This window comes from Solea senegalensis, linkage group LG15, assembly GCF_019176455.1.
Source record: "Solea senegalensis isolate Sse05_10M linkage group LG15, IFAPA_SoseM_1, whole genome shotgun sequence".
Lineage (NCBI taxonomy): Eukaryota > Metazoa > Chordata > Actinopteri > Pleuronectiformes > Soleidae > Solea > Solea senegalensis.
In genome coordinates, this window is record NC_058035.1 from 11370303 (window position 1) to 11385388 (window position 15086).

A 15086-nucleotide genomic window follows, 5' to 3' on the forward strand; every position below is an offset into this window, starting at 1 on the left:
TAGCATATCGAAACACACTCTAGCAAAGAAAGAACTCCATGCAATCTCTCTGTAGTGTCCTGACATATAACCCACCAACTAATTTCATTTTCTCCAGGCCTAGACGTGAACATGAACACCACCGAGTCAGGCTCCAACTTCACTTTCGGCACGGAAAACATCACTCTGTCCAATGTGACAACCACCACAACCTCCTCCACCATCCCACAGACGTCATCGTACTCTACAGACGTCCACGACCCAGAGTTCACCATCATGGTGGTGCTGGGCTTATCGCTGCTCCTGGCCGGCCTAGCAGCCTTCCTGGCAGTGTGTCGGCCATCTGAACAGGACGAGGACTCTGATGCAAGCTGTGGCCCAGGGGGGAGTTTGACCTGTGGCCGAAGCAGATCAACTGAGCCCCAGCTCAAGGTGTGGAAGAGACTGGGCTCATATCGCCGTTCATACAATCTGTCGTTCAGACGACCGCCTCATCGCAGACCACACGAGCGGGAGAGCACGAGTGCGGCACACTCACCAGCTGGACACATGCCGCAGACAGAGGCCGGCAAGGAGCCTCACCTCACAATGCCATGTCTGTTTGACTATGTCACTGAAATCTGACATCAGGACATTCAGAGTGTTTACTGACTGCTCCCAAAAATGTGACTTTTTTGTTTTTAGTATTTTTTAAACTTACTTTGAATTATAGGTGGATGAGGTTTCCCAAAATGAGTCATAAATTAGTCAGTCAAAAAGAGAACAGGTTTTTTGTTTTTTTTTCTAAGTTCAATATTTTTTTCCCTTCAGTATAGTAGCAACACTGTTGGATCACTTGGTGTAAATCCCACAATGACTCAATTCTATTTCAGTTCCTGCATAAAAGCTTTGATGCATCATCACATTTCACATTTCACCCTGGAATAAATTTGCTGTGACATCCAAGTTACAACAGCAATTTACCAGATGCATTGGGTCAAATATAGGCTTTAAATGACAGCAGCTCAGTTAAAGCTTTATCATGGACTCAAGTGTTGCTCCTCTAGATTATACCACTAATTGTTCTGATGCTGTAAGCCTCATCCGCTTGGTTATTTGCATGAATTAATGGTCCTTTTACTGTCGATTGCTCTTCTGTCATAATGTTTTCACAGAAAATCATTTGTTAAGATAGCACATTCTAATTCGATGTATGTTTGTGCAAAATACCGTCTAGAGCATTTTTATGGACTGGAATCACTAGCAATTTCTAGCCCACGATACATTTCCCAAATTCTCAGGGACACGATTAAGTTGGAGGTGGCTTCACGCCCAGTTTCGAACTCTGATTTTCAATGTAAATGGAACGCAGCGTGAGAGAAACACTTTAAATCCTTTTCCAATGTTTATGTAGTTTTCAGTACTTTCATTTTGTCAGCCAAACATAGACCACTCTCTAAATGTTGTGCTTTGTAATTGTTACGTTAAAATAAAGTGACTTTGAAGTTTGACTAGTAAAAGTGCCTGCTTGCTTCCAGATGTGTTTAGAATTGTGTGTTTACTACCTGAAGGATACTGGTTCCTTGGGGCACACTCTCCAATATGCTAGTCTCATAGCTGTTTTGGAGGAAGATGGGTCTGTTGTCGTTGACATCCTGCACTTCGACAAACACGGTGGCTGTACCTGTCCTCCGGCTGCCTGCTGGGCCATTGTCTACATGCACAGACAGACACATTCATAAACACATCAGTTGTTGTCATTCAGGTTAATGCCAATTGTTTATGCCAGAAAAACTAAAATAGAGATATCTTATGGCTATACCACAGGCTAAAGCCATAAAGTTAAACATTTAACTATATCATTAAATATATACTGTCCATATAAAAGTGGAACTGTTTCTGTATTAATGTGACGATAAATGATCTGAGAACAGAGCAGACACCAAAACTTGCAGTTGTAAAGAAGTAAGAGAATTATGGGATTTTTATTTTCAGCTGCTTGTAAATTAGGACAATGTATGTTAATCTGTTCTCTTGCACAGTTTCACATTATCTGAGCTTTTTCTTTCCCTTCTCTTGTATCTCTGGCCCCTTCAGCAGATAAGACACTGTGACACAATGGTTTCCAAAACAGGAAAACCCAGATATTTGTTCTTTCTTTGCAATGAGGAAGAAAGGCAAATTGAGCAATAGTCTGAAATCACTTCAAATGTGCAGGCATTGCTGTTTTCATCATTTTGTCATACACAACGAGAGTGGAGCTGCTTTGAAGACGACAAACAAAACAAGTAAGAAAACCACATTGGTGACAACAAATATGCAAAAGCAAGAAAGTCATGAGGATCGCTCGTCGTTATCTAAACTTATGAATTAAAGACAAACCTATAGCTTCGACGACAAGAGTATACTCTGCCTGGTTCTCTCTGTCCAGACCAACCACTGTCCGAACAATACCGTCTCTAAAGCCCACGCTGAATTTACCATCTTGATTTCCATCTAAAAATAAAACACATATTTACAGCATTAGTAAAACATAATGACTTATTTACATAGAGTACAGGTACATCACTAATAGAAACATGCATTCAAGAGGAGCTAATTGCATACAAATTCACACAGAGATGGATGGATGGACATGAAGTGCACATCGTCCCCATAACTGTACGAGACTGTAGCCCACAAACACACATCACTGCTCCCACCGTGACGTCTGACCTGTGATGAAGTAGCTAAGCTCAGCGTTGAGGCCCGCGTCGTTGTCAGAGCAGCTTAGGCGCGTTACAATGTGGTCTCTCGGAACGCTCTCCTTCAGGGAAACATTGTACACGCGAGGGTTGAAGGTGGGTGTCTCGTCATTTACATCCAGAACTGACGCACGCACGCCGACAGACCGACAGACAGAGAGACATGAGGACACAGATGCACATGAGGACAAATAAGGCAGTGGGGGATTTAGGATTTCTCCTAAACTGCCAACATTCTGAAGTCTGTTCTGAACAATGAACCCTGTCAAGAGACGTGAAACAAAACAATTTTTTACACTTCTGAGTCATTTGATTTCACAATGCTAGTAAAAGCACTTGGTCATCATGTTAACAGCTGTCACACCATTAAGGCTTGTTCATGTCTCACCAGCAGGTGGTAGCATCCTTTTTAGCACGTTCCTGAGATGTCAGATTTAGTTACCCTCTGCCATACTGAAGTAACCCCTCATGTCACTCAAATCAGCGACTTCATATATGGAATAATATGAGTGAGAGTGAAGGGAAATATAACGCAGCTCCTCATCATTGTCCGCGACAGACTCTCACCTGTGATAGTGAGGGTTGACGTGGATGTGCGGGGGAACTTTCCAGCATCGTAGGCTATAATCCTCAAATGGTACTGTCCAATCTGCTCACGATCTAGTACTGTGGTGGACGTGAGAATGCCCGTTGAGGTGTTCAGGTAGAAATCAAGGCGAGGCATACCCATCTGTAACGCCATTGTAATCAGTCCATTCTTATCCTCATCTGGGTCTTCTACTTGGACCTAGAAGAGACACATCATGTCAGAAAATCTTTAATGGCCAGTGTTCCTGTAAAAGAATATATAACCTATGCAGCAGTAATTCATGCAGAATATATTACTCTATAAAGCCTGTGATTACTGTCAACTTACTGTAATCCCTTCCTACTTAGACCATACAAGTCACCCTGGCATGTCAGATAGTAAAATTGTAGACAATTAATGCTATTAGAAAACGTGTACTCACAAAATCCGAAAAGCGATTATCCAATTTCTATCCACCATGTGAATGCAATGTTAAGTTTTTACCCTAAAAACTGAAGATCCAGTGCTCAGTCCCTCTGGCACTTCAGCCACAAATGGCAGGTTGAGGAAGGCTGGGTCATTGTCATTGAGATCCAGCAGATTGACAAGCACTGTGGTGCTTGCTGATGCACGTAGTGGAGGTTTACCACCTAAAGAGGGCGTTAGAGGGACATGTTAAGCCAAATGCATGTGTGCGCGTGTACACACACACACACAAAGTCACAGAGCTATCATTTTTCAGGACTCTCATTAACTTCCCCTTCATTTGGACCAAAGTATTATCCCTGACCTTAACCATAACCAGTTGATGCCTCACGCTAACTTTAACCTAATCACAAATCAAATCTCAGCTCTAAACTTATCCTGTTCCTCAAGAATGAGGTTCTGCCTCATTAGGAGCAGGTTTTGTGTCTCTATGAGGACTACTGGTCTAAAGGGGTAACAAATATAAAAACACACACATGGTGAACAAAGTTTATGAGTTATAATAAGAAGTTTCATTCAAAATAAAACTTGAGAAATGAGGCTCAAGTAAAGGTTAATCACTGATAATTGAAAGCTGTGGACAGAAAATGATAGAATTCAATTGTATAGATTACAGATTGTTTGGGTGTTTCATGAATTACACACTGAAAGCCAGACAAAGGTACACACACACATACATACAGACTACTCACGGTCGACAGCTGAGATGACAATGGTTCTCATGAGCACAGCATCCTTGGCGTTGGCGCTTTCCCTGTCCAGTGTAACCCCACTGGTGCGAATCTTCCCTGTACTGCTGCTGATGGTGTAGAAAGGATTTTCTGGACTGATGCTGTAAACCACTGTCCCGTTTTCCCCATTGTCAGGGTCCAGTGCCATCACCTGGAAAGGGAATAGACAGGAAAAAACTTTCAGAATATTCTCTTTGGCATTAATGAACCCAACCCCCCCATCCTTACATTACAGTGGCTGTCTTAGTAAAAGTAAATGAACAAGACCAACTTAAAGATGTGGTTGTAGGCAGGGTCTAAAACGGTCTCAGAAGGATAGGACAAAGAAGTACCGTAACTGTAATGATAATGGGGGTGATAACAGAAGTAAGCACAAACCCAAAGCACTGGCTCACATACATCGCTCTGCAACTGGTCTAACACATCAGTCAGCTAAAAGAAAAATGGTGACGTCTCTTATCAGACACAAAGTGGCAACGGGTGATGGATGTGTGAAGCTGCAACCGTGACTAAAACACTGGCTGATTTCTAAAGAGCTGATCAATTATTCAGCGCACTGACTAAAAACGCTGAAAACTGGTTAATTGGTCATTAGAGGAACAAAGGTTTTGCAGGTGTTCAATTATTAAGGGGACATGGTAGGCAGACACCTCAGAAGGCCATTGATTAGCAACTGCACAGTTGAAGTAATCAATTTTGTCCCAACAGTTTGCGTGCGTGTGTGTGTGTGTGTGGGTTGGTGTTGAATGTAGGCTGCAATAGGGATGGTGAGGTGTTCTGAGGTGTGAGTGGGGTGGGCACAGCTACCACATTCATCGGCTCACTGGACACCTCCAGGAGGACTCAGCAGGTGGCCTCTTGTCACCATGGAAACACTGGCCATTGTCTACATAGGTGACAATTACAGGGGCTACAAGGCTGGATGGCCCTATTTATTGAAAAAAAAAAAATGGTCAGAGGGGGCGAGAGCCTCTGTCCACTGAGAGTCACATACAGTATGCGTCACATCACTGGATGCACCATGAATGAACTCAACTGAGGTACAAGAACAAGAGAAGAGGATTAAGCGGGGAAATGTAGCGCTGCTAACATATTGCCACATTTTTCCTTATATCTTTAATTATCTTTCCTCACCATTTCTCCAGTCAAACTTGCTTTTTCACTTCTTTTCTGCCTAGCAGCTGAATAATTTGCTATGCGAATGACTGCAGGCACATTTTAATTAGCAATTGGACCCTCTTAATTACACTCTCTGACGCCTCGTTAATTAATGGACAATCAAGACTTAATTATCAACAAAACATTGCCAAAGACACCACCAGGACAATGTGAGAATTTAGGGATGATACTGGATGTTTGCGCTTACCTACACAGTTAGAACTATAATAGTGGAGCCTTATACAAATAGGGAACACCCATATTGTACATGCAAATGTCATGTACAGTATGCCTTTACTAATGATCTGCTTTAAAACATCTTTTATTAAAACACTCATCTTAAGCCTGATTCAGGTTTGCAAAGTCAAATCAATCAAATTGAGCCACAGACTAAAATCAATCTAGAGTAGAAAAACACCACTTCAAGATATTTGGGTTCTGGCTACAAAAATAAAAAATTTACATTTCAAGGGTCGATTCCTAATCATCAAACAGCCCATCATACCGTCAATAAGCACCACATGACTATCTAACTGTATTCATTTGTGCTGCACGCATTACCAGTAAATTAACTGTCAACTAATCAACCAGGAAAAGCTCACTAGGTTGGGCGAGGTGCACTCACCGAGATCACATCAGTGTTTATTGGGCTCATCTCCACTACGTTGGCATGGTATGGCTCATCCCTCCACGCAGGGGCGTTATCATTAATGTCCAGGATAGTGATGTTTACCTAAACAAAGTGGGAGTGAGGGAAATTCAGGTCAATGGGATATCACCAGTTTATGTCAGTTATATAAAGAACCTGATATCATAAGATTTACATGTGACACAATATAATTATCCCCCAACAAAAATTCTTATTAAACAGTGGCAAAGAATTGTTGTTTCACCGTGGCAATGCCAGTCTTTTGCTGAGGTCCTACACCTCCATCTACAGCTCTGACTATCAGGATGTACTCTAACTTCAGTTCTCTGTCCAGAAGAGCTGTGGTGGTGATCTCTCCTGAAACGCACATGAAATTGGACCAAAATGTTGTCAGGTCAAGATGAACGGAGTTAAAACTTTTCAAACACAAGCTATAATGTGCATTTAAACAAATGGGAACATTTCAGACATCATTGCATCAAACAGAGATACTTTATTGTGAAATTCCAAAAAAGAAAAAAGAAAAATCAAACCAATAAATGTACTCTCTACATACATATACTAGTGTACACACACACACACACACACACACACACACACACAGACAGACCTGAACGTGAGTTGAGACGGAACTGAGAGGAGCCCTCCAGGGAGTAGATGAGTGAGGCCTGGCCAAACTCCCGAGAGGCGTCCAAATCAGTAGCATTCACAAGCAGCACAGTTGCCCCTGTGGAGGAGAGCAAGGGATGAAGGGAATGAAAAAGAAAGGAAAGCTACAACCCATAGAGGAAGAAAAAGGGAAAGAAATGAACTGAGAGACAGGCTGTGGGAAAATATGTGAAGTCTAGAAAAGAGGAGAGACAGACAGAGCGAGACAAACTGTAGAGACAGAGTGAAATGGCATTCACTGAGCTAATTTTCTTCACCGCCCCCAACCACAGCTCAACCGATGGAATGACAGTGAGTGGGTTTATGGATTAGTGGATTATCAGTTTGTTTGGCACAGCCCATAGTTGGCACAGGCCTGATCAATACACAGGCATGGAGGGGGATGAAAGGCTAGCCAGAGCTGCAGGGCTAGAACTATGTTCGGTCTTGGCCCCTTAGTCTTAGGCCCCCAGATTAGACAAGCTTGACCAAAGCCTCCTCCTTCAAATCAGGCCCGAGACAGAAAAAGGTGCCGAACGTCTGTCTGCTGGTGCTCAGGGAGAGAGAGGAGAGGGCAGTCAAACATCTCAATTTCCTCTAGCGACTGGACACTAATCTATTGTCTGGAATAAAACGAGCACTCTGAATGCATGCATAAGAATGAATATGGCGGCTTGTGATTTTGCCCGCGAACAGTCCACATTTTGCATTCTTGCTGAGCATTTATGCAAAAATCATAACAAATAAGACACTGGAGCGCAGAGGAGGCAAATGAGATGAAAAAAAAACACATTGTCCCCAGAGAAAGCGGAGCAATTAATTGAATGTGCTAAAAGTAAGGCAATTTAAATAAAAGGAGAACATACGTGCTTCACGACCTTTAAGCGGTTTGGAGCGGTTTAAATGCTGTGTTGGTTTGTCCGGATCAGAGAATGTGACCCCAGACATATGCAGAGACTCACCAGCGTTAATGTTCTCAGGGATTTTGACGATGTAGGACTGCTTGCTGAACTCTGGCGGGTTGTCGTTCTCATCCTGGAGGACGTATTGACACAGAAAACAGCACTCATCAATAAGATAATAGGAAAATGCAAATTGTGCATGAAAAACACAACACTTAAGTCACTTAAGACGCCGATGAGTTTGAAAAAATAAAACAGTTGTAGCTGTATCTTTCAGGTCATAGCAAATCAGGCGACTAAACAACACATTTCCCCGCGACACTTGTAATTTGACAGAAATGAATGTCTACAGCATGGAACAGCAGCCATTGTCACACAGCCTTTGTCGGAGCATTTACATTTTTCACAGCCTCCCACTCTTTGAATAAGTCTTCACTTTACACCATCACAACTAGTTGTGTGGCTTCCCCGAGAATCTCCTCACTGCGGGAGCTGCTGAGAAATGTTAACAGTTGAACAACAGTCACTGGTACCATTATCTGTCTGGGATTCTGAGCCCTGTGTTACACTGGAGTGAAGCATTGTGTGTGTGATGCTGCCAGCAACTGATAAACCCCTGTGGTGTGAGTCATGACACTGTGGAGGACAGAGAGAGGGAAGCAGACGTGCAGAGAAGAAATACACAATTGCCAACATCTCTCCCAGGTGGCTTTTGCATTCACGCATAGATCTCCACACTGTTTTACAGTGTTTCTCTCTCATGTAGGACATGTGTGCTTACTGTACTCGATGGATTCAGCTAATCTACACTTTCATTCTGTCTTTTATGACAAGAAAGCCATACACAATGAATGTATATAAGGGGAAATGAGCTCAAGTTGAGATGCTGTCCATGAGCTGTAGCTGCTCATCATACGTATACTCAAACTGATGTGTTCATAAGGGCTCGGTACACCCTGGAGAAGTCGCCAGTTCACCCTCACACTAACACCTATAGTCAATTCAGAGTGTTGAGGGGGCTGCGGGGAGAACATGCACAGGTCCTTGGACAAACCAGGATCCAAACCTTGCTGTGAGGCAACAATGCTAGCCACGTAACCACCACATGACAAAGAAAAACCAACATCTGTTCATCCATCTTATACCACTTTATAGTATAGAGAGTATAGCACATAGCATTTAAAAGAAAGAAAAGTAAAGTATTAACATAATCAGGTTGGAGGAAAATGACTTACAGAAACATCAGTGACATCAGGTAGAATTAGGACCCACAACCCTGTGCATTGTATCTTCTATTTTCAAGTCATTCCCACTGTCTTAAAATAAGAAATTTAAGTAAAAGTGCCAAAGATAGCTGCATGGTCTGTGACGAAAATGTAAACAATGCTGACATAAATCAAATGGGCCTCAAAATAATTCAGACTTTGATGAGAAGTAACACTTCACAAATAAAGAGTCTTTATTTACAGATAGAGCCATAACTTCATCTCCCCAGTCTCAAACTTTTGTCACACATCTGAAGGAAACTTCTAATTGAGAGGTGTAATGCTGCCCTCCACAGTTCAAAGTTTTGTTTTGAGGGATAGATCCATGCAAAGATTTGGAGATTTTGTCATAGGGTGTGAATGTCGTAGCAACGAGAGTCATTAAATACTGGTAAACCAACGATTTTCAGCGAGGAGGAAAAGTGTTATCAACAAACAAGTCTCCGATTATTTAACCAACTTCCTGGAACCACAAAAACAAACATTGTCACATAATCAGGAGGTTTCAAGGTTTTTGCTGTTTTTTTTGCCAAAAAAAGCAACAGTGGGAAAGCAGAAGGGAATCTTTTGTAAAACTCTCCACACAACACACATTTGTTAATCTTAATTACAGTGTTGACATTGTCGTGACACCGGGTCTGACTCTGGAACTGTTTCCGGCAAAACTCATGTCAATGACATTTAACACAAGCTAATATCTGCTGGTGGATTTATATCAATGTTATCAAGGACAACACTGTAATGGTTTCCCTTTGAGGGAAAATAAGTGTCTCATGTGTTCTCTGCGACTGTAATCAATATTAAAGGCTTTTTTTTTTAACAGTTAAACCAGAACTTCTGAATTGTTTTTATATGTACAAATCAAGATATATGTCAAGATATAAGAGTAAGGACAGTTTACTAAAGTGTTTGAACAAAAGAAGAAGTCTTTCACGACAAAAACAGACAATTGCACTTTGCAAGGTCAAGACAGATTGGTTTAGATGTTTCTATCTATAAATGTATTAATGTGTGTGTGTTATAGGACCTTTTCTGGTATAAACACTGACCTAGTCAGGACCAGTAGACCTCATGGAGATAAAAACCTGGTCCTAATGAAGCAGAACCTAATTTCTGAGGAAGTGGTAAAGTTTAGGACCAAGAACTGAATTGTGGTTAGGTTAAGGTTAGGATAAGACATTCATTTGTTATAGTTCAGGTTAAGAATAGTGCTTTTTTTATGCCTTACAAAGATAGCTCTGTGAACCGGTGTGTGTGTGTGTGCATGCTTCTGCTGCAGGCTTGTACTTACAATCACCTCCACTGTAACGGGTACAGTGTTGTTGAGGGCTGGTTTTCCACTATCTTTGGCCATTACGGTCAAGTAGATCATCCCTCTTGGAACCTGCTCATAGTCCAGTGGCTTGGTTGCACTGATCACTGGTGGAGGGAAACGGGTGGAGAAAGCTGTGGTTGTGCGTAGTGTTTCTTTTGCGACGCACACACCTAACGTCACACCTTATAGTTATGTTGCATGTCAAACAGCCATGAATACAATTGTAAACAAATGTAGCAGCCAGGGATGTTGCATAATGTATAAACATATACAACATCCCTGTCCACAAGATAGCTACTATACTAAAATACCCAACCATATCAAAGATTGTGGCTTCACACTCCTTAACTTGAGTGTACCTGCGTATCCCTCCACCATAGTGATGCTGAAGAAATCCAGGAAAACGGAGGCTGAAGTAATGGTGTAAGTCAGGAAGTTGTTGGGAGGAGAATCCTCATCTGTAGCCTGTAGATGGACAGAAAGGGATGGGAGAGTGAAGGACGGAAGTGCCTTTAACAAAATGCCCCTGCGACAGTCGGCAGAGAGAAATTCTGAGTGAGACGAGACAACAGCGCGTGTGACAGGACAGTCGCTGCAGAGAAGTCTTTATATTTATACGTGTGTGAGTTTCCAGAGCATGTGTGCGCATGTGTCAATGCAGGAGGGAACCTGGCAGTCAGTGATGGCATATTATCGCACAGATTAAAGCTGATTCTGGCTATTAGTGACGCAAGTGTCAATATTGGAAGAACACCAACAGAGCCAAGACAAGCCGAGCAGGCAGAGGACAGATGAAACCATACTCTGCAGGGCTAATCCACAGCAACATCAACAACAATGACGATGCCCCCTCATTATTCTTGAGTTGGCAGGAACTTAAGTCCTCGGGCTGTGAGACGAGTCTACCGGGCTTCACTGGCAACAACAAAGGCTGGACAGGTTGTCAAAAACACTTACTTATATCTCTCCATTACATGCACATGTCTGCTCTTTGATTTAATGCCAACATTTTGAGTAGGCAATACTTTTCTTTCCCACAACCACAGCTTGGTATCCTCTTCCAGAATGTCTTGTGTGAAACCGGAATATCACATTCCAACAGTTTCATATAAGACTGTCTTTTACCACTCAAACGTGAGAGGAGTTTGGGGCAACAAAGCAAACAGATGAGTGGAAGTGGAAGCAAAGGACTAAGAAGAGATGATTTTCTTTTTTTTTTGCTGAACATAAGAACTGTAGTAGGAGGCACAAACCTCCCAGGCCCTGTTTGAAAAAAGAAAGCAAACAGCAGAAAAATAACTATTTGCTCTGTCTCTCAGAACATCCTCACCCTCCACGTACATATTTTTGTCGTTTTTCTCTTTACTTCTTCTATGGCCGTTTTCCTGACTATTGTGTGTGTGTGTGTGTGTGTGTGTGTGTTTTCAGGGCATATCGCTGACTCACGAAATTGGGCGACTGCCTTCCCCGCTCCTCTTGGGCAACATATTAATATCAGCAACGTTTAAGGTTAGCGCAGACTAATCAAACACAGTGAGCCAAGCATGGAGCCCAGGCATCAGCTCCACTCCCACGACATAAACGCAAGCCCATCACGGTGCACTGGGGCACGTAAAATCACAGCTGTACCCACTGCCACGAGGGACACAAACGTCTTTCTCTCCAGGGCACAATCAAAAGAAACGTTGAGCCATTAGTTATGACTGTGCCCGTCTACTGGTGGCTTTGTGTGGCAGTGAGCGATGGCCAACACACCAGGGCGACCTGTTCTTCTTGGATACAGTGCAAACAAACACATAAACACATAATCACAAGATTATAGTAACACATAGGAAATACAGGAGTTAAGGAAGGCAGCAAAACCATTTCAGAGTGACGATGAATTGCTTTTCAATAAACTGTATATCACATACTGTATTATAAAAAAAGTGTAATAGTGAAAATGCAACCTTAATATGAGCCCGTTTTTAAATCACGTCTCACCCTGATCCGTGCCACCGGCTGGACAGTCTGCTCATTCTCTCTAAGTGAGCCCACATATGCCTCCTTCTGGAAGAGTGGTGCATTGTCATTGACGTCCAGGACATTCACACGGATCCGCCCTGTTGTCTCCTCACCGCCGCCGTCCCGTGCCAGCACGGTCAGTGTGAAACGCCGCATCAACTCATAGTCCAGACTGGCCCGTAAAGTGACCCAGCCAGTCTCATCATCCAGTGAAAACCTGGAAGAGAAAGCAAAGTAACTTCTGAAAGACATCACATAAAAAGTGTGTGCAACTGGCATATGCTTATTAATCTAAGTTTGTTTTATTACTACTACTGTTTTTCGTATTTATTGTATCTGGTAATAAGAAATAACCAATTCATTTCATATCTGTTGTTATCATTAGTAAGAAGTTGTGTATGTTGCAATGAAAATGAAAAAGTAACATGCAAAGTATGTATAAAAAAACCTCAAAATTCAACATATGACAGATACGTCAAATAAAAACATGACTGATGCTCAGTGATGGTGACAGAGCAACAACTGTTGTATTCTTCTGACGGACTGAAGACAATGAATGAAGATTAGGACAGATTATGTGTATGCGAGTTTCTCTTTGTATGCCATTCTGTGTATTTGTGGCCTGAAGACAGCAGATGTAAGGAGATGTGCCAGATATCGTTGTAGCTCAGCTGTCTCTGGCGAGTGCACGTGGCACAAAGACCGCAGTTCAATTGTTCACAAGAGGCCATATTAATGAAAAATGAATGAGGTTGTATGTTTGTGTGGACTGTGTGAGTGAGTACGTGTGTAACTTTATCTTACTGATCTGGCTCATCACTGAAGTAGTAACGCACAATCCCAAATGCGCCTGCATCTCCGTCTGTAGCCTGAACAGAAAAAACAAGAAAAAAAACAAATTCACTTTCTAAATGACGTTAACCTTCTTGTCAAGGTTTTCAGTAAATTCAGCTTTCGTTGCTCATTAATTTTGCTTTTCATCTTGTTTTTGTCATCGATTTCTTTGTTTAACCAGTTCCATTTTTGATGCTCTTCCGGGATTAATTTGCAAATGTACTTTGATGAGTGGAAAAATAAATTCTAACGCTTAATCCAGTGGTTGTCTTAATAAGAGTGTGATTACGTGTTGCCGTCTTGTGAAAAGTGAAGGGGTGGAGGCTCATGCCCTCCTGTTAGTTATCGCAAGCACACCGTGCCATGTGCTAGGCTTTGTGACACGGTTCCTAATTAAATTATGATTTTCACAAACAGAAATTCATGACTAACACATTGCAGATATGCTATTTTATGTTAAAGCACTTATTGTTATTTGTGTATGTGTATTTTGTGCATCTGTGCGGTTAACACTTTACTGACATGAAGCACCCAAATGGCTGCATCAAACAATCTGTCCCGACTGATTTTTGCTCAGTTTCGTGAATGTCTCACTCCAACAGCTGCCTGAGAGTGTATGGATTTATAATAAAATGTGCTAGCCATGCTTCACTCGACAGAGGTGTTGACAGGATTAAATATGACGGGTAAACACTTTCCTCACCCACATGACCCACCACTGCCTTAAAAAAGCAACAACCACTGACATATGTTTAACAGGCAAAAAAAAAAAGGGGTGTCAGAGAAATGTCACGTAAAGAACGACACGTTCAAGAATCTTTACGATATGGCACATTAACACAATTGGTCTTTATATAGTCATGTATGCGTATGTGCACTCAGGCAGTGGTGCGGACATACAGGGTGTTGTGTCAGAGCTGATGGATCGTACCCAGAGAAGCTATTGTAATAAAGTTTCACTTCAGTGGCTCTGCAGTCAGTTGAAGGGCCAAACTTCAGCGGGTCTGCAGCCTGTTGTGTCAACCACAATGCCGGTCACTGTGATTCAGTGATACTTGCACACCGACCTTATTATGTGGGGGTTATGTGTGTGTGCAAGTGCAGGGCCTGTTTTTTTTCTTGTATGCACCCGAAATTCATTTAAAAATGTGTCCGAGTATAACTTTATTAATATGTGTGAAAAAATATGTGTTTTTGCATTTGTATTAATATGCAAGGTGAGTCAGGATATGTGTAAATGTGGATGTACGAGTGTGTTGTGGAATAAAATGTACAAGTCTTCTAAATTAAATGCATTGATGGATGTGTGTGTGTATGTGTGTGTGTGTGTGTGCAACTGTGAGTGTTGGTGCTCGTCCATGATGCCTCTCACCAGATGGAATGACGGCTGCAGCTATCAATGGGTTTTTTTCCCCACCCTTCTAAAAATTACACCATGCTGTTTAGCTCAATCTCGTAATTTCCCTGAGAGCTTCCACCACAACATTCTGGATAGTGAATGAGTGTTTCTTTTTAATGTCCAAATGGCCTTCACTTTGTTGTTAAGCGCACCGAAGCACACCCTGCTCAATGAGCCGAGAGTGGGACTCTAAATACTTGTGAGGTGTTTTGGACCTTAGGTTCTTATATTAACCTTTGAGTTTTCATGTCCCGTGTCTGTATTATCTCATCATTTAATGCCACTTAACTGCTTTTTCCTCTCATTTTTTTTTTTTTTTGCACACAGGCACACAATTCAACCTCCTTCCTCCTCTCCTTCCTCTTTCTCATTTATCTTTCCCCCCCCTGTCATTACCTCAATTTCCTCTGTGCATCCTGAACTAC

General features: G+C 42.1%; 1 protein-coding gene across 1 annotated transcript in view; it reads right to left on the reverse strand.

Annotated features, from left to right (window-relative positions):
* cdh23 (cadherin-related 23) overlaps positions 1-15086 on the reverse strand; it is a 146034-nt gene that overhangs the window by 35371 nt on the left and 95577 nt on the right. Inside the window, exons 15-28 of the mRNA XM_044046344.1 lie at positions 13233-13297; positions 12408-12645; positions 10784-10889; positions 10401-10528; positions 7905-7977; positions 6905-7021; positions 6539-6651; positions 6271-6378; positions 4449-4638; positions 3775-3920; positions 3270-3489; positions 2674-2826; positions 2341-2454; positions 1524-1672 (exon numbers count right to left, since the gene is read on the reverse strand). Coding sequence (XP_043902279.1) covers positions 1524-1672; positions 2341-2454; positions 2674-2826; positions 3270-3489; positions 3775-3920; positions 4449-4638; positions 6271-6378; positions 6539-6651; positions 6905-7021; positions 7905-7977; positions 10401-10528; positions 10784-10889; positions 12408-12645; positions 13233-13297 — 1920 coding nt within the window. The remainder of the gene's footprint in view (positions 1-1523; positions 1673-2340; positions 2455-2673; positions 2827-3269; positions 3490-3774; positions 3921-4448; positions 4639-6270; positions 6379-6538; positions 6652-6904; positions 7022-7904; positions 7978-10400; positions 10529-10783; positions 10890-12407; positions 12646-13232; positions 13298-15086) is intronic.